This window comes from Alosa sapidissima, chromosome 5 (assembly GCF_018492685.1).
Source record: "Alosa sapidissima isolate fAloSap1 chromosome 5, fAloSap1.pri, whole genome shotgun sequence".
Classification (NCBI taxonomy): Eukaryota; Metazoa; Chordata; class Actinopteri; order Clupeiformes; family Clupeidae; genus Alosa; species Alosa sapidissima.
This window is the reverse complement of record NC_055961.1, coordinates 38,251,467-38,270,377: the sequence shown is the minus strand read 5'-3', so window position 1 is coordinate 38,270,377 and position 18,911 is coordinate 38,251,467. Positions and strand designations below refer to the sequence as shown.

Genomic DNA, 18,911 nt, shown 5'->3' with positions numbered 1-18,911 from the left:
GAGCTGCTTGGCTAGTCACTCTCCCAAGTTGCGTGGGAACTTGGATCTGCAGCACTTGGTCCCGTCTTGTATTAATCCTCAAAATATGGTTAGATTTTGTTATGGACACGTCAACACCATATTTTTGCACAGACCTGTTTATTAAATCAGTCACATCTGCAGCAAATAAGGTAAACTACCTGCTCGTGATAACGTGCTAATTGTTTATGCCCAGTTAACATGCATCCCATTAAGATCCACGACACCGGATTTGTTTGTCCTCAATTTGTGGTGTTCCACCTCGTTGATAACAGCAGACATTGTGAATGTGTCCATCTGCATACTGAAGGCCTTTCTGGCCTCTGTTTTTTGAATATATCAAGATTACTTGACGCCCAGAAATCCAGCATACACTGTTGCACTCGGCTAAATGGGGGTGCTGCGTCCCCATGTTGAACACGCGTTCTCGCACACTTTCCTGCAAACTTGTCCGACTTAGCAACAGTAACTATGGGACTGACAATGGGAGGAGGGGCTTGGGATCGGTCAATTATGCTAACGTTAGTTATCTACAAGTCTCCTCCAAGTGACAATCATATTATACACAATGCTGGCAATGCTGAGAACAATTAGCATCCTCGTTTATCTTACTTACATTGAGTTGACTGTGTGGCTTAATCCACAGATGTGGTGAAGCACTGTTTTGTTATGGTTTGTTAAGGAGTAACCCATTGCTTGAAATAGTGGAGAGCTGGGTGTCAAATCTTCGCATTGTGTCGCGGAGTGATTTATTATTAGCTGTGCTGAGTCTGAGTTGAAATGTCCAGGGATATTCCAACTCATGGAACGTCTCTCGGCCAATCAGAAACAAATAAATAGTTCCATAGAACCCAATTGTTGTATAACTTTAAATGAAGTCTGTTAGAGAGCTCTGACAGTGTGTTCACCAGGAGTGCTTCTCCAAGGAAGAAATAACCATAAACCTCGAAGGCTCACTGAGGTCCATGCAGCATGGGAGGAGTTAGCTGCCACCCTGAACAACCATAGTCTGGTCCACTGAGAACCGCAATTGTATGTAGAAAGCAGTTCAATGATATGAGGGGATTGACAACACTAAAGTTGGCGCTCTTTGCAGGGAGGAAGGACAAGAGGGGGCCCTCCTCCTGTCAGCGTCTCACAGAGGAAGAGAGGTTTCTTCCCTCTAACCTTAGGAGACGAGAGGTTGAATTTTAGGTTAATCATTGAGTTCATATGGAGTTCCATGCTGGTGCATAAAAAGATTGAGAAAAAAATCTAAGAATTGGCAATATGTTTTTAAACAATGGTCACATGTCTGAATGTTGTTGTGGTCATTCCTTCATGTATCTTGGAAACATTTTGCTGACCACTGCTTGTCTGGTTCATGTCTGGAATCTAGAAATCAGAAAAATAAGATTTGTTTCATATTTTCATGATACATTGTATCAATTCATGAGAGAAAATATAAGAAATTTGTTTGTAATGTATAATGGTACAGTCAGTCAGTCAAATTGAATATTTTGTACAATCATATTTTGTCAATTAAAGAATGTAATGACCTGTTGCCGTCTTGACATTTCTGTTTGCTATTAAAAACGAACTATATAGACTATAGCCAACTAGCAGAATGGAGTTTTAAATAACAAGATGCATCGGTTCATGTTATGCTTATCTTAAGGAGAACGAGTCATTAAAAACTCAAATTCGATTCTACAAAGGCAATGTAAGTAAACTCCAAACTGTAGGCTATTGAGTGCAGGGCAGACCTAAATCATAGCGAGAACTCCAGGAATCAAAAGAAGTGTTCTCCTACATTCTGATGCCTCTCCAAACGCAGAAATGAAGCACAATCACGCCATTACGTTAAGACATGTTAAGCAAAAAATATTCATATTTTGCTGTAATCCAATGACACGAAAAAAAAGTAATCCACAGCGATCAGTAGGCCTAGATGCACAAAAAGGATCATGGTATATCTAGCCAGGCCTACACGCGTCACATTCACCAGCCAGTTCCAAACAGGTGAACGAGGCTTCGCCACTTTGCTGTTTAAACAAAGTGGACAGGACATTTATGTACATGGCATTTAGGCAACCTTTATTGCAACGTTGGCATGGCAAGATGTCCGGACTAGTGCAACAGTCATTTTCGTTTTTTGATAACGATATGAAGGATCGCAAGAGAAGAAAACCTGACTGCTCCCATCATCAACCGCAGCCCATTCCTTATATTGTTGTTTTGTGTTATTTAAATTATTTTTAAAATATCTGGTCATGCCAGACGTAACTCCTGTATGTATAAGTATAAGTATACTCTTTTGATCCCGTGAGGGAAATTTGGTCTCTGCATTTATCCCAATCTGTGAATTAGTGAAACACACACAGCACACAGTGAACACACAGTGAGGTGAAGCACACACTAATCCTGGCACAGTGAGCTGCCTGCTACAGCGGCGCTCGGGGAGCAGTGAGGGGTTAGGTGCCTTGCTCAAGGGCACTTCAGCCACGCCTACTGGTCGGGGTTCGAACCGGCAACCCTCTGGTTACAAGTCTGAAGTGCTAACCAGTAGGCCAAGGCTGCCCCTAAGGGTATGCCCCATGGTATGCCGCCATGGTGTCCTGATGCAATTAATGGCAGAGGCAAAGAGTTTTCTTTCACCATCATGTAGTCATAATTTTTTCAATAATGTAGAATCTTAGAAGTGCCACATGTGTACAAATATTGCGATTTTTCCCCAACAATGTCAACCATATGTTTGTATTAATAAAAAAAAAGATTTGGTAGTGTCATAATGAGTACACGATTTCAGAGTCACAATTTGTTTGAACATGCTGAGGGTTGCAACTGAAAAGCTGGCAGAAGCTAACACAACTGCCTACAAATTGTACACAGAGTGTTTGTAATGCTGTCGAAAGATAGGTCGGTACAAAAAAGAATTGGTTTGCGCTTCCCAAGTAAGAATGGTTGGTTACACTTTACTTGACAGTGTCGACATAATAGTGACATGACACTGTCATGAACGTGTCATAAACAAGTCATAAACAGTCATGACATAACGCTTCTGTTAAGTTTTTTTAAGTGTCGGTTATTCGGTTTTTGTCATAACAAGTTAGGGTTAGGGTTAGGGTTCATGTGTCATGAAAGTGTCATGTCACCTTGTCAGGTAAAGTGTGACAGAATGGTCTTATGTTCATGGAAGTAATGACTTACCTGGTAATTATTTACTGTGATGAAATTGCTATGACCTGTTGAAGAGAAAGCTGTATTTAAAAGGAATGTAAAAATGTCTATTTGGTCTTCCTGTTTGTGTGTGGATGGATATATGTTTTGGAGTGTTTTTCGTAGCCTTACTTCTGTCCCCATTTGTAATGTATCCAGGGTTATCTTTTCCATGGGTTTCTTCTGCATTCTGGCTCGGATTCATGACATTCCCTTTAGAGCTGGACTCTTGAGAACAATAGAGTGAAACTGTATTGAACATCGTCATAAATGTACTTTTTTGAACATAATATTCCATTAATCATTAGTACCCCTGTGTTTGACATGTACACATAATAATGTAGGGTGTGAGACATAATAATTGAATGCAGATTATTTTACACAATTGTAGGTAATTTTACTATGTCTATAATGGCTGTGTGATTCTATACTCAAGTAGTTGTATATCACACACTATCTGCCCAGCAACATGATCACAGGATTCATTTGAAAGATTTCTATTAAATTTCAATTGTCTGTTTGTTTGTCTTGTGGAGTAGTTTTTGTATTAATAGTGGAACACTGATATTTGGCTGATATTTCCCCCTCAAGAGAACCCTTGCTTACACGTCACAAATGATAGCCCTATGTTTGGGGCAAAGAGAGTGGACTTTCCCTGATCATCAACATAAGGCTGATGATTGGTGTAAATATTGTCATGACATAATAAATGATTCTGCTGCTTAAAAACACAACGTGGTGGGCCGCAAGATGTAGCCTACATTATTGTATTTATTTCTTATTTTGTATTTGTGGTTGACGTTCTGCTGATTGGCCCAAAAAGCATGCTCTCCAATCTCACAGTCTCACTCTCAACATTGATGGTTCACCTGTCCACTCTACCCCTGTTGTCAAGAACCTTGCCATTCAACTTGACTCCACCCTTAGGTTTGATCCTCATATCAAATCTCTCACCAAGACTGCCTTCTTTCACCTCCGCAACATGGACGCAACATGGTATATAGTATAGTATATTTACCCTTCCCTGTAAGGGAAATTTAGTCTCTGCATTTATCCCAATCTGTGAATTAGTGAAACACACTCAGCACACAGTGAGGTGAAGCACGCACTAATCCCGACACAGTGAGCTGCCTCGGCGCTCGGGGAGCAGTGAGAGGTTAGGTGCCTTGGTCAAGGGCACTTCAGCCATTCCTACTGGTTGGGGTTCGAACCGGCAACCCTCCAGTTACAAGTCCGAAGCCCTAACCAGTAGGCCACATTGCCTGCCTCCGACCCTTCCTCTCTGTTAGTGATGCACAGACTGTGGTCCACTCCTTCATTATGTCCCGTCTAGATTACTGTAACTCACTTTTCCTTGGTCTCCCCACTAGAGACTGTAATACATTCAAAACTCTGCAGCCAGGCTCCTCACCCATACCAAATGATCTGCACACATCACCCCCGCTCTCCATCAACTCCACTGGCTACCAGTTCCGTGCAGGATCAAATACAAAGTACTACTACTCAGGGCTCCGAACCGGTTCAAGGAACGAAAACGAAAACCGAAAATGAACGGAATTTTACGAGGAGCGGAAACAAAAAGAAAATGGTCTTCAACTGTTCCGGAACAGAAACGTTATTCTGAAATCCACAAAACCGGTTAATAACGTTTTTTTTTTTCGTTCTCTATATATTTTATACAATTTCACAAAAGCATATTCTATGTCAGGGAGACTATTTCCGGTTGTGCGAAAAACAAGCCCGCATCTACACTGTTAATGTGAGCTAACAACTACCTATCCGTCTGCCACTTCGGATCTTAGGCCAGCTCGTAGCGTAGGCTACTGAAACTGATTTGGAAATTGTTTGTAGCCTATGCGTAATAGCCTATTTTGCCTGTCCACGCCTTGTTGTTTTAAAGTCGGGATTTGAAATGTTTGCGCAATTATAGCCTATTCTATGTAGAAGAGTTAAACGGGAAATTTGAGATAGGCCTTGTCAGCAACAGACAGGTTTGTTTATGAACAGGGTTGGAATTATAGCGCAAGCCTTTGAAGATCTCCATATGGATAAAACTTAGGCTACAACCAGGTAAGGAGTTTAGCACGTATCCAGAAATATTTTTGATAAGAACTTATTTATAGGCATAGGTTAGGCCTACAGTAAGTCTGTAGGCTATGGGATGGATAGCCCATCTGAATGTTTTTGGATGCCGCCTGTGATTTATTATTTTTGGGCATAGTACGGTATAGGCTAAATCAAGGGGAAATAAGGAGTACGTCTATTCTAAGGTAAAGTTCACAAAAATAGACTTGATAGGCCCGCCAAACACTGCCGGAACTTTAAGAACGAACGATATGTTGGTGCCGGAACGCATGCAAGAACGAAAACGTTAAACATAGGCCTACCTGAACCGTTCGGAACGGTACGTTTGAAAAATAATTTAGTCTAAAAACTCACCTTTAAAGCCCTCCACAACCCCCACATCTGCAACCTCTTGGCCCCTTAAACTCCCTCCCGCTCACTCAGATCCTCTGACCAAAATCTCTTAGCTATCTCCCGCACCAGACTCTCCACCCTGGGTGGCAGATCCTTCAGTGCCTTGGCCCCCAATCTCTGGAACACCCTCCCCCAAACTCTTTGTGACTGTCCTTCTAAGTATAAGTATAAGTATATATACTTTTTTGATCCCGTGAGGGAAATTTGGTCTCTGCATTTAACCCAATCAGTGAATTAGTGAAACACAAACAGCACACAGTGAGGTGAAGCACACACTAATCCCGGCGCAGTGAGCTGCCTGCTACAATGGCGGCGCTCGGGGAGCAGTGAGAGGTTAGGTGCCTTGCTCAAGGGCACTTCAGCCGCGGCCCACTGGTCGGGACTCGAACCGGCAACCCTCCGGTTACAAGTCCAGAGTGCTAACCAGTGGGCACACGTCTCTTCCTTTCCTCAAAGGACATCTCAAGACCTTTTTGTGTAATGATCACTTCTCCTCCACACCCAACACATAGCTCTTAACACATAGCTTGTCTTTGTTGTATTGTTATTGTTTGTCTGTTGTTGTGTTTTCCTTCTACTATGTAAAGCGACCTTGACCATTGGGCCAATTGCTCTGTCAGTTAGCATGGCGCTAGCTGCGCTGCGACTTAAAACCACAGCCTACTCTTTAAAACTGAGGTTTAAGGAGTTTAAATGAGTTTAAGGAGTTAAACCGAGAGTTTAACATGCAGCTGAGCACTAAGTTAAATGTGATTGCTGTGTAATGACTCACACAGGATTAGCTGATTACAAGTTAAACTCGGGTTAAACCAGAACTTCTCTGATTTCAAATTTTAACCCAGCAGATGCAGATGCATTTCAGGATCTTGGGGGGGATATGTTTTTATGATTGTTGCAGCTAAATAATTTTTTTGTGTTATAATTACCAGGGGCCGTATTCACAAAGCCTTTTATCTTACCACTAGGAGTACTCCTAAATCGCACTAAAAGATTTTAGCTAGGAGTTTTCTCTTAAAAGTTATTCACAAAGCTTTTCAGACCTACTCTTAATAAGGAAAAATGACAACTCCTAAACTAAGAGTGAGTCTTCGTTGCTATGGATGACGTCATTACTCATGCACAAGCTTGACTGAAGTGACCACCTTGATTGGCTGATGATTGAAACGCGGGAATGATTACGAACACCTCCCTTACGATCAGTAGCGGAGATTTGGGGGGGGGCTGCGGCGCGAACAACCCGGGGCCTCGCCGCTAAGGGGGGCCCCCCACTGGTAGGATTTTTTTTTTTTTTTTTAAATACAGTTTATTGACCACATATCCATTCGGAATTGTTTACTACTTAAATGTTCAATAAAAATATATGTAGGCATAGTTTTTGTCTGTTTAACACAGCCAGAGAGCTGGCTATACTGTGTGAGGGAACTACCGATTTTGATAGGGGAAGAGTTCGTAAGAAAAAGCGTTTGTGTTCAGATGAACACGCAGATGAGATTTTAGAAGACAGCAGGGACAGATTCAGAGTCGATGTGTTTTACTACATACTTGACGTCTTTGTTTCTCAATTTGAACATCGATTTGCAGATTTCAAAAGAATGGCTGGAAAATTTGCTGCTCTGAACCCGAAACATTTTACTCTACCTGATGCGCCTGAAAAAGTTAGAGCGCTTGCGGACTTTTATTCACAGGATCTATCCAATGCCGACGAAGTGGTTAATGAATTTGTTACATTTTGTGCAATGTACAGTGAGCTGTGCATGCATTTAAACACCCACAGAATCCTCCCATTTCTCATTGCAAACGACATGGATCGGGCTTTTCCTAATCTTGCCATTCTTTATCGTATTTACTTGACGATTCCAATTAGCAGTGCGAAGAGAGAAGTTTTAGCCGACTGAAACTCATTAAGAGCTTCTTGCGCTCCACCATGAGTCGCGGCTGTCAGACTTAGCGCTCCTCTGTATTGAGAGAGACATTGAGGTCAATAAGGATAAAGTTATTGACAGATTTGCAAACATGAAGGAGAGAATGCTGAAACTCAAAATAGATTAAATGTTTTTTGCAGTGTGCATGTCCTTTTAGGCCTGTAAAGCTACGTGTCTGTTTTTTCCTTTGTTGAGAAATTCTTAAAAGTGGGCCAACTTTTAACGTTCTTGAGTTCACAGTCGCTCATTTTCTGTTAGGCAAGGGCTATGGGATATTGTTTTCATTTACGTTTCTTTTCTTTAAAAAGGATGGGATAGTTGTTGTCCCTTTAACATGCTAAATGAGTTGAAGTTGTTGAGCAAAGTTGTTGTTTGTTTGACCGGAATAGGGAGCTATGATCAAAGGCTTTATTTTTTATTTTTCCTGGAATAAACATATATTAAATATTTTGGTTGGTTGGCTACTGCATATTACATGTGTGAATGGAAAGGTTGGTGAAATTACGCTAGTGCAAGCCAACGCGACAGTGCGGGTTACTGCAACAATCAGTGAGGGGGGGGGGGGGGCAAACATCTCCCGCCCCCCCTCACACAATACCCGAGCTCCGCCCCTGCTTACGATGATGAGTGATAGGTGACAGGTCTGAGAATGCGTGCGCTTCAAAAATAGTGTGAAGGACGGAAGATGATGAATAACTGAATAAAAAGGCCTAGCCTAAATGAATAAAGAGTAAGGCAAAACAAATAGCCTAGTAGCCTAATGAAACATAGGCCTATGGATTGATGCAGTATCTTTGCAACATTATTAAATTAATCTGTCACCATATGCCTACGTTTGCAAAGAGAACATTTTAATTTGATTCACAATGAAACGTTACATTTAACTTACATGTCAACAATGAGTAGTTTTGGTTGTTGTTGGTGGCGTTATTGCATCCCTTTTATGAATGCAAAATTGTTCCCTCGCGATTGGAAGCTCCTGTTGCCGCATAGGCTACGCATTTCAAAACATCGCAACGTGAAATGCCACAAAAAGCTGTTTGTGAATAGGTCTTAGTGAGTTAGGAGTCCTCTCGACTTCTTTTAAGCTGTCCCAGACTTAGGTGCTACTTTTAGGTCTAAAATGCTTTGTGAATTACTTTTAGTGAAAAAAATAAGGAGTCCTAAAGTTAGGAGTGACACCAATTATTTTTAGGAGTTACTCCTAAATTCGCCACTTAGGAGCTACTTTTAGCCTTAAAATTCTTTGTGAATACGGCCCCAATAGTTTAAAAGAGATCTTGCAAACTATGGTTTAGTCTCTCCTTAAACCACGTCTGTTTCAAGATTAGACTCTCCTTAAACCACGTCCGTCCCGCATGCAATTATTCATTAGAACACTACAGAACACAACGTTTCGGTCTCAGACCATAATTACCACCAAAAAACTTTGGAAATGTAAAGTCAATTTTAAAAGTGATAAAACGCAAATAATGTTGCAATATATTGTGAACTAGTCTTGTGGAAATCTGGAATCTGATTCTTCCATCAACTCATCCACTGTGTTAATGAAATTAAATCAGTCAATCAATTGTCGCGAATAGAACATAACAACAAGAAGCAAAAATTATATTGATCGCTGCACTTCACCCCAACTATAGCTATGGCAAACGAGGAAGAGCAGAGAGACATCTCCACGCCGTTTTACATTTATGTATGCCTGGGGTGCTTGGAATAGTGGACTGCACCCACATTCCACTCATTTTCCATGGCACCGTGCGTAATCCAGCCTTTACGAATCAACGTAAGGCTACATCCCCTGATATTTGGTCTGCCTAAACATAACAAATATAGGCAAAATGCATTTGTGCGGTGTACATAATTAATGTCACAACTGAGTTTAACGCCTGTGAAACACTTTGATGTGTCAAATAGTGGAGCAGACGTTTTGCAATAATATTAGTAAGTAATAACAGTATTTTTTTTATAATATTACCGTTTCTATTACAGCTCTATAAACTGTCAAATGGTTTTGGATAACAACATGCACATTCGCAATATAACCTAGCGAGATGGCCCGGCAGTGTGCACACATTTTCAACAGCTGCCTATATGAACCACACCACAAAGGGCAAGGAACATAATAGTCACCTGTGCAGTCCTCCACAATTTGGCAATCGACTGGGATGAGCCCCGTTTGTCACAGCTTTGCCAGGTTCTTCAGCAGCACCTCACTCTGCACCAGCCACGCCCACTCATCAGACTCACACTCCTGTCACTCATTCTCTCTCCCCTGCCTACTGAAGCCTTACACCTGCAGCTGATCAATCAGCTGATCAGCTGCACTATATCAGGCCTCCCTCCACACACACACTTTGTCTGGCCTCGTCAATGCTGTATGAAGGACCCAGCCAAAGACTCGCGCCCTCGCCTGCTCTTCAGTATTTGTTGGATTCAGTTAAGTTATGGACTTATGAACTTTGTTGGACGTTGCTTTGTCTTGAATTCTGGACCTGCAAGTACTTTTCTGTTTACCATTCAATAAATCTCCATCACTGTGTTCAGTATCTCCTAGTCCTCCTTCTGTGTACCGTGACCGAAGGCCAGACTAGGTAATGCAGCCTCCAAATGCAGACCCCTTCCGGGAGCTTGTGAATGAGTTTCGCCAGGCCCTCACAGCTGCACTAGCCCACCCTGCTCCTCCACCAGCAGTCCCCTCCAGCCCAGTAGTCAACCCCACGCCCTATTCTGGTGCACCCGAGGGATGTAAGGGCTTCCTCCTGCAATGCTCCCTGGCCCTGGAGATGCAAGCACACCGGTTTCCAACAGGGCGATCTCGAATTGCCTACATCATCTCTTTGCTCTCTGGGCGTGCCTTGCAATGGGCAGAAAGTGTATGGAGCCTCGATGGCCCTGCGACGACTTTGTGGAGCGTTTCGCGGAAGTGTTTGCCAGAGGGTGATTCATCGGCCCAGGCCCAGTTGAATGCTTTGAGGCAAGGAAAACGATCAGTCACCGGTGGTGAGTACTGTATGTAACCCTAATGTTCATCTGAAACTTTCCCTCATGCCTGTAATTCTAATGGATTCTGTGTCCTCCCGTACGGCCTCCTCTCCGATTCCGGTTCAAATGGGAACTTCATCTCCGGCTCCCTCTGCCAGCGCCTCCAGCTCCCGAAGACCCGCTGTGCGACCCCCTTCAACATCCACTCCATAGTAGGTAGGCCTCTAGCCCGCAAGCGGGTCCAATACCAAACACCTGTTCTTGAAATGCAAGTTAGGAGACTCCATGCTGACGCTATCATTTTTTGTACTCGTTGAGTTCCTTCTATTTCTTTTACTTTTATTTTTATGTATTTTTTTACTCTTATTCTTTTCTATGTATTTTATCATGATATTTCAACTCGTATGTCTGAGATGATATTGTGGCTGTATGTCTATCTGTCTTTTATGTCTGGTGAGCCAAAGAAAAATTTCCACCTTGGTGGACATTAGCCTTATTCTATTCTATGAGTCTACTACTGATTTGATCTTGGGGAGTCCATGGTTAGTGCAACACTCCCCTACAATCTGTTGGTCTAATAGTGAAGTTCTTTGTTGGGGTGATCAATGTCAGGTCACTTGCTTCCCTGAACTCCCACTTCTACGCAACCCCCAACTGGTTGTTCCCCTTAATGCTACATCGATAGAAAGCCCAGAGCTTAATCAACCCGTTACTGTTCCACCCGAATATGCTACCTACCGTGATGTTTTTTGCCCAAAACATGCAGCTCAGTTACCTCATAGACCATGGGACTGTGCGATTTGATCTAGTGGCAGATCAGCCATTACCCCATGGAAGGGTCTACCCACTCTTTCCCTGAGCAAGAGGCTATGAAAGAATATATTACAGAAGCCCTAGAGCTGGGATATATACATCCCTCAAAATCCCCAGCTGCCTCTTCCTCCTTTTTTGTGGCCAAAAAAGATGGTCTTAGGCCCTGCATTGATTACCGTGCCCTCAACAAAATCACAGTGAAGTTCCGCTACCCATTGCCACTTGTCCCTGCTGCCTTAGAACAACTACGAGGTGCATCTGTTTTCCAAGCTTAACCTACGGAGTGCCTATAACCTTATGCGCATTCGTCCAGGGGATGAGTGGAAGACCGCCTTTATCACACCTACTGGCCACTATGAATACCTTGTGATGCCCTATGGATTATCCAATGCTCCCTCTGTCTTCCATGGGTTCATGAATGAGGTTTTCAGAGATTACATCAACCAATTTGTCAGTCTTTATTGATCTCCTCATTTACTCCCCCGATCTCCAGACACACATCCAGCATGTACGCCTGGTCCTTGCTAGGCTGCGTGAGTTCCAACTCTTTTTGAAAGCCGAAGAGTGCACCTTTCACCAGACTTCCACCCAGTTTCTAGGCTACAACAGGTGTAACAGGGAAAGGTGACAGCGGTTTTGTCTTGGCCCACTCCACAGTCCGTCAAGGACCTCCAGTGTTTCTTGGGCTTTGCAAACTTTTATTGAAGATTCATTTGCAACTTTAGTCAACTCGCTTCTCCATTAACCTCTTTGCTCCGCAAGAAACCTAAGCCCTCTCCTGGAGTGATGAAGCCTCCCAAGCCTTCCACCTGCTGAAGGAATCCTTCACCAAAGTGCCGGTCCTCTGTCATCCAGATCCAGACTGGGAGTTCATTGTGGAGGTTGATGCCGCCACCTCTGGAGTTGGAGCTATTCTTTCGCAACGCCATGGAGACCCTCCGCGCCTCCATCCCTGTGCTTACTTCTCCCGAAAGATTAGTGCAGCGGAGTGCAACTATGACATCGGCAACCGAGAATTGTTAGCCATTAAACTAGCCCTGGAGGAGTGGCACCATTGGCTTGAAGGAGCTAAACATCCTTTCCTGGTTCTTACGGACCACAAAAACCTCCAGTACCTCAGGGAAGCCAGGTGCCTCAATCCCCGTTTGGCAAGATGGGCCTTGTTCTTCACCCGCTTCAACTTGTCTATTAGCTACCGCCCTGGATCTCGCAATGGCAGAGCTGATGCACTCTCCCGTCTGCACCACCCGCAGGAAAGTGAGGAGCAGCCTGAAACCACTCCCCACTGATATGGTCGTGAGCCCCATCCAGTGGACCCTAGATGAGCAGATCCGTGAGGCCACTACTAACGATCCTGCCAACACTCCTGCTAACTGCACTTATGTTCCACTCAGTCTCTGAACTCGACTACTAACCATAGCACACTCCTCCCCTGGCACAGGACACCCAGGGATCAATGCCACACTCTCTCTTCTGCAAGATCGTTACTGGTGGCCGGGTATGGCCAAGGATGTCCGAGGGTTTGTAGCCGGGTGTGCAGACTGTGCCATGGCAAAGACCCCGCGACACCGCCCAGCAGGGAAGCTAACCCCCTTGCCAGTTCCCAAAAGACCATGGTCACACCTGGGTGTGGACTACGTCACAGACCTTCCCCCTTCAGAGGGCCACACGTGCATCCTGGTAATTGTCGACCGCTTTTCCAAAGCATGCAAACTAATACAGTTGAAAGGCCTTCCAACAGCTGCAATCACCGCCCAAGCCCTGTTCACACATGTGTTCCGCAACTTTGGAATCCCAGAAGATGTGGTATCGGATAGGGGGCCACAGTTCATCTCTCGTTTCTGGAGAGCTTTCCTGCAGCTAATGGGAGTAACAGTGAGTAACTTCAGGATCTCATCCTCAAACGAACCGGCAAACGGAACGAAAGATTCAGGAGATTGGCTGCTTCCTCCGCACCTACTGCCACCGCCACCAAAGCTCCTGGAGTTGCTTCCTGCCCTGGGCCGAGTATGCACAAAACTCCCTACGGCAACCAACCACAGGTTTAACGCCGTTCCAATGCATACTCGGTCACCAGCCTCCACTTTTCCCCTGGTCTGGAGACTCTTCCGAGGTCCCAGCTGTTGACTCCTGGTTCCGGGAGAGCGAGCAGGTCTGGAGTGAGGCCAATCACCACCTGCAGCAAGCCATCCGTCGGCAAAAGGAGCATGCATACACTAGGAGATCAGCCACACCACAGTATGAAGCAGGCCAAAAGGTCTGGCTCTCCACCCGGGATATCCGGATGCGACTTCCTTCCAGAAAGTTAAGTCCTAAATACATTGGCCCCTTCACCATAACACACCAGATGAATCCAGTCACTTACCGCCTCCAAGATCCACCCCACATTTCATGTATCTCTCCTGAAACCCTACCACTCACCCCATTCTCCTTCCTCCACAGAACCTGGTGATGCTGCTGATCCCCCAGTACCGCTTCTGCTGGACGAGGGTTCGGTCTATGCCATCAACGAGATCCTTGACTCTCGCCGTCGCAGGGGCCGTCTGGAATACCTAGTCGACTGGGAGGGTTACGGCCCAAAGGGTCACTCCTGGGTCAGCCGTGATTACATCTTGGATCCCACGATGCTCGCTGAGTTCCATCAAACCCACCCCAGTCGACCAGCCCCTCGCCGTCGAGGCCGTCCATGTCGCCGGGCACCCTCGTCCTCAGAAGCGCCCCCTGGAGAGGGGGGTACTGTCACAGCTTTGCCAGGTTCTTCAGCAGCACCTCACTCTGCACCAGCCACTTCCCCAGCCACGCCCACTCATCAGACTCACACTCCTGTCACTCATTCTCTCTCCCCTGCCTACTGAAGCCTTACACCTGCAGCTGATCAATCAATGCTGTATGAAGGACCCAGCCAAAGACTCGCTCGCTCGCCTGCTCTTCAGTATTCGTTGGATTCAGTTAAGTTATGGACTTATGAACTTTGTTGGACGTTGCCCTCTATCTTTAGTTGCCTTAGTCTGATCTCTTGTGTGTTTGCTTTGGTTTGAATTCTGGACCTGCAAGTACTTTTCTGTTTACCATTCAATAAATCTCCATCACCATGCCGTGAGACCGTTTCCCTCAGCCACAAGGCCTTGGAGGATTTTAATAGGCTACTTCTAGCCTGATGCTGCTGATCTAGCAGGCAGGGAGTGCATTTCACCAAGCCATTATTGCTAACCATTTCGGTTGACTGCATACAAGGGAATTTACCTTTTATGTTTTGTATAGTACGATCTACTGTGCGTTCATTTATTTCACTGACAAATAATCTGTTTTTTTTTTTTTTTTTGTCGATTTTAGTTAGGCATTTGCCTATTTAAGCAACTCCTATTTTGTAGCCTTTATTGTAGGCTACTTTATCTGGTCCAAGTCCAAATGTAGTAGACGTTATTATTAATAATACAAATAATTCTAGCCAACAGTGTGTATAGCCTATGTCTTGGATATAATGGAGCCTATATAATAATAATAATAATAATATAGGTCTCATCCTCCAAACTATGGTTTAGTCTCTCCTTAAACCACGCCTGTTTCAAGATTAGACTAACACGCGATAAATACGCCCTCTAGTGTGTGATGTGAATTTCCTTGAAGACACAGCAATTGAGATCAAGGTAAAACGCAGCAACAGGTTAAACCACAGGTACATATGACACAGCAATGGAGCTTAAGACGTTACGTGACTTTCTTGCATCACCGGCGAGTTTAAAACCGTGTTAAACTCTAAAAAGTGGCTAAGCTCATGGCAGAGCAATTGCCTTATTATTATTATTATTATTATTATTATTACTATTACATTATTATCATAGTTATATAGTCAAAACATAGAGATATTAGGCCTAAGCCTATTCATCAAACTGACGTTCACTTGATGTTGATCCGGAACATACAGTAGTAGCCTAGGCTATTCAATGGGGTTATCTTCACCTCATCCTAACCTACAGGCAGAAACTAAAAACTTCTAAACCTATGGAAAAGACTGTAAAGAAATGGACAAGGGAATAGAAGCTGGAGCTGCAGGCTTGCTTTGAAAGCACCAACTGGAGCGTTTTTGAAGCTGCAGCTACAGACCTCAATGACCTCACTGATGCTGTAACGCAGTGGCGGACCGTGCGTTCAGTGGTTAGGCCTTCAATGATGACACTTTTTTTGACAAAAAATAATAATAGGGGGGCGTTCCGGGGGGGGATACCCCCCGAAGATTTTTTTTTTTTGCATTTCAGCGTTAAAATGTGCAATTTCCCAGCATTTCAGGGTGGGGGGGAAAGTTTTCTCTCTCACGCAAATCTATGTAGGCCTATCACTAGAATCTTCGTTAGACAAACAATTAATGTTCCGAGCTGAATTCCGCATTGCTTAGATCTTTATTAGGCGAATAGTACCCGACCATCATCCTTATCAGTAGCAAAGTGAATAGCCTGCTAGGCTAGGCTACTTATTTATCACCCATATTCATTAATCTGCTGCCTGCTACTGTCTGGTGAAGACGTGCAATTTAGTCCATGTCATATTGAAAGTGAACACCAAGTGCGCTCAAGTATGGGTTTGTGCAGACTATTTTTAAATAGGCTATCGGTTGCCTAACTTATGTTCATGACTTGCACGCACATATGGCACTGCCACAGGTCTGCAATGATGTGTTCATTTAATAGTTTAATCTGACATCAGCAAACTTGCTTCAGACTGTTTGTAGGGCTCTCCTACTTAGCTGTAGCAAAGATCCTTGATTACTAGCAAGATAGAGCAACGTAATTCGTTACTATGGGAGCAAAATGGGACAGTTCCGGTCTGCATAAGTGGGAGTGTCACCTTACGTCACTAAATAAACTTTCTCTCTTAATAAGCAATAAGAACAGATAAACATAATTGTGTTCACAATATCATTGTCTATAATCATGTATGATACCAATGAATCATTCTTTAGGACATGATATAAATAATTGAATTAGTCATGTGTACTGAGCTAGCTAGCTAGCTAACGCTAGCTTAAAACGCCATACAAGTGGATGGGAGTAGCTATGGCAATACAGATATGCGCTAACAAGTGACTAGTAGTTGAAGGACTTCGCTTAAACTTAATATACTGTTCCAAATTCGCTTGAGTATAAACTATCCACTTTAACTAGTCAGTAATGTTATTCAGCTAGTTGTCATTTCAAAGAAATTACACTTCTCCGTTTAAAATGTTACCTTAGCTAAGAGGCTAGCTAGCATGCTAACAACTGGACAGTAACTGGCAGCAGCATGGTCTGATATTAAGTTATTTTATTACAAATCCGAACACTAAAAATTACACTTTTAGGCTTGAAATGATCCCAATCACTTACAGATTATGACAAAATGTTCCAAAAAACCCTCAACAAATCCAGAAAGACATAATGACCAATTTATTGGTAAAATTCCACAAGCCTCCATTGACATTAGTGCAGCGAGGGTGTACTCTGGTCTGCATAAAGGGGGATTTTCCCCCCTCCCCCTTGCAATAATCGAACGCGGAAATTGTCGAACGTTTGTGCCTCTCGCTCCGCTTTAACCCTCTCTGGCTGTAGCTTTAACGTTAACGTTACAGTGCAACTGTTTTAGGTTGTGCTGCTGCTCTGATTACTCAAAAGCTAATGTGGAACTACAGAAGGCTATCAGTGTTTGCCAAACGTATTTATGAGAAAGTGTCTCAACAGAAAATGCTAAGAAAATTTCTCAGCACACCACCATGATATCAAACATAAAAGTCAGAACATGTATTTCCCTATGCTGCTACTACTGCTTGTTGCCTATTTCATAATGTCTGATGGCCACGCCATTGATTTCACCAATAATGTCCACAAAACACAGATATATAAATAGTCAGACTATAGCAGGGCAAGAAACCCAAGGCAAATGACAATTTTCACATAGATGCCGATCCAGACAGCTTCACCAAAGCCACATCAACATACACACAACTTCAAGCTAGCATACAATCTAGTATAGTAACCAAGCACTGCGGTTTGCAAGCAGCACAAAAACACTTTTTATAAAGAAAAGGGCCAGATTACAAGCATGTACTGTATTACAAGTCTATGTTATCAAATAAACATGAAACAAAACGTACCAATTCCTGCATAGGCTATTGACCAGCTACGTGCAGAGCTAGCTGCCATTATGTGTATCTTGCTAACATGTAGTCCTAGTTGACACTGTAACTTTACATGATATAATTTTGCTTAATGAAGGCTTATCAATATATATTTTTTAAACAAAAATGGTCAATATACTGTCCATAACTATAACCAAAGCCATACCAGTGTGACATGTACTTTTCCAGTAAATGTCAGTCTGACTGACAGAAGATGCTCACGAAGTTCCTCGAGTCAAATAAATAGCGTCAAAATTCGTGATGAACGGTTCCGGGTATTCTTTTGGAACATTGCAGGCCCAGCTGCAGTCAGTCCTGCCTTCCTCGCCATAATAGGTCGATTTGATTGGCTAATCAGTCAGATGTAGCCATCAATCAACCAGAATCCAAACATATGATTTCTAATGGTTGCTTAGGTACCGAAAACGCAGTGATTCCTTGTGAAGGCCTGATGCGGGCCTTATGGCCTTAACAAGGGAAGACACGCGATTGGATAAAAATGTATCGCACGCCCTCACTATTTGTTCACACAATCTGTCAATCAAATATAGCGGACAGCGGTAGGATATGTTTAGCCTAGTCAAGAACGATCGGGAAGGAGAAGAAGAAGCGAATAATAAATGGTAAAGTAAAATGATATTAAAGACACTATTATTTTTCATTCGTTTAATAATAGTTAGGCCTTCAGAGAAGGCCTTGAAGGCCCTGACGGTCCGCCACTGCTGTAACGTCTTATATCAGTTTTTGCGAGGACATCTGTGTGCAAACCAAGACCTTCTACACATACAATAACAGCAAACCTTGGTTCACTCCTAATCTTAGGAAGCTACGCCAAGCCAAAGAGGAGGCCTACAGGAGTGGGGACCGGGACCTAGTATATAAGCAGGCCAGGAACAAGCTGACAAAGGAGATCAGGGTAGCCAAAATAAGCTACACTCAGACCACGATCCTGCAGCAGTTTGGAAAGGCCTGCAACAGGTCACGAATTACAAGAGCCACCCCCCATCCTGCAGAAAATCCCAGACTGGCTGATGACCTGAATGACTTTTATTGCAGGTTTGAAAAGCGCCCATTATCACACCCCTCACGCACAATAGATTTCCCCTCAACACCCAACCCCCTCCCCCACCTGCATTAACAATCTGCGAGAAGGATGTGTGCCGGCTCTTTCAGAAGCAGAAGATCAAGAAGGCTCCAGGACCTGATGGTGTGTCCCCCTCTTGTCTGCGTGTCTGTGCTGAACAGCTGGCACCAATCTTCACGCAGATCTTTAACCGGCCCCTGGAGCTGTGTGAAGTGGCAAGTTTCAAATGCTCCACCATCATCCCAGTCCCCAAAAAATCCTCCATCAC

At 43.7% G+C, this 18,911-nt stretch overlaps 2 protein-coding genes across 3 annotated transcripts in view; one reads left to right on the top strand and one right to left on the bottom strand.

The window, feature by feature from the left end:
• Positions 1 to 812: 812 nt before the first annotated feature.
• Positions 813 to 18,911, bottom strand: part of igsf5a (immunoglobulin superfamily, member 5a) — a 49,991-nt gene continuing 31,892 nt past the window's right edge. For both annotated transcript variants that reach the window (XM_042091366.1, XM_042091369.1), the window contains 4 exons: positions 3,349 to 3,444; positions 3,208 to 3,242; positions 1,309 to 1,392; positions 813 to 1,185 (listed from right to left, as the gene is read on the bottom strand). In XM_042091366.1, coding sequence (XP_041947300.1) covers positions 1,093 to 1,185; positions 1,309 to 1,392; positions 3,208 to 3,242; positions 3,349 to 3,444 — 308 coding nt within the window. In that variant the 3' untranslated portion in view covers positions 813 to 1,092. The remainder of the gene's footprint in view (positions 1,186 to 1,308; positions 1,393 to 3,207; positions 3,243 to 3,348; positions 3,445 to 18,911) is intronic.
• LOC121708613 lies at positions 9,823 to 14,503 on the top strand. The gene is made up of 4 exons (XM_042091409.1): positions 9,823 to 10,052; positions 10,171 to 10,616; positions 10,757 to 10,810; positions 13,854 to 14,503. The coding sequence occupies exons 2-4, from the start codon at positions 10,211 to 10,213 to the stop codon at positions 14,264 to 14,266; spliced, it is 873 nt and encodes a 290-aa protein (XP_041947343.1). The 5' UTR covers positions 9,823 to 10,052; positions 10,171 to 10,210; the 3' UTR covers positions 14,267 to 14,503.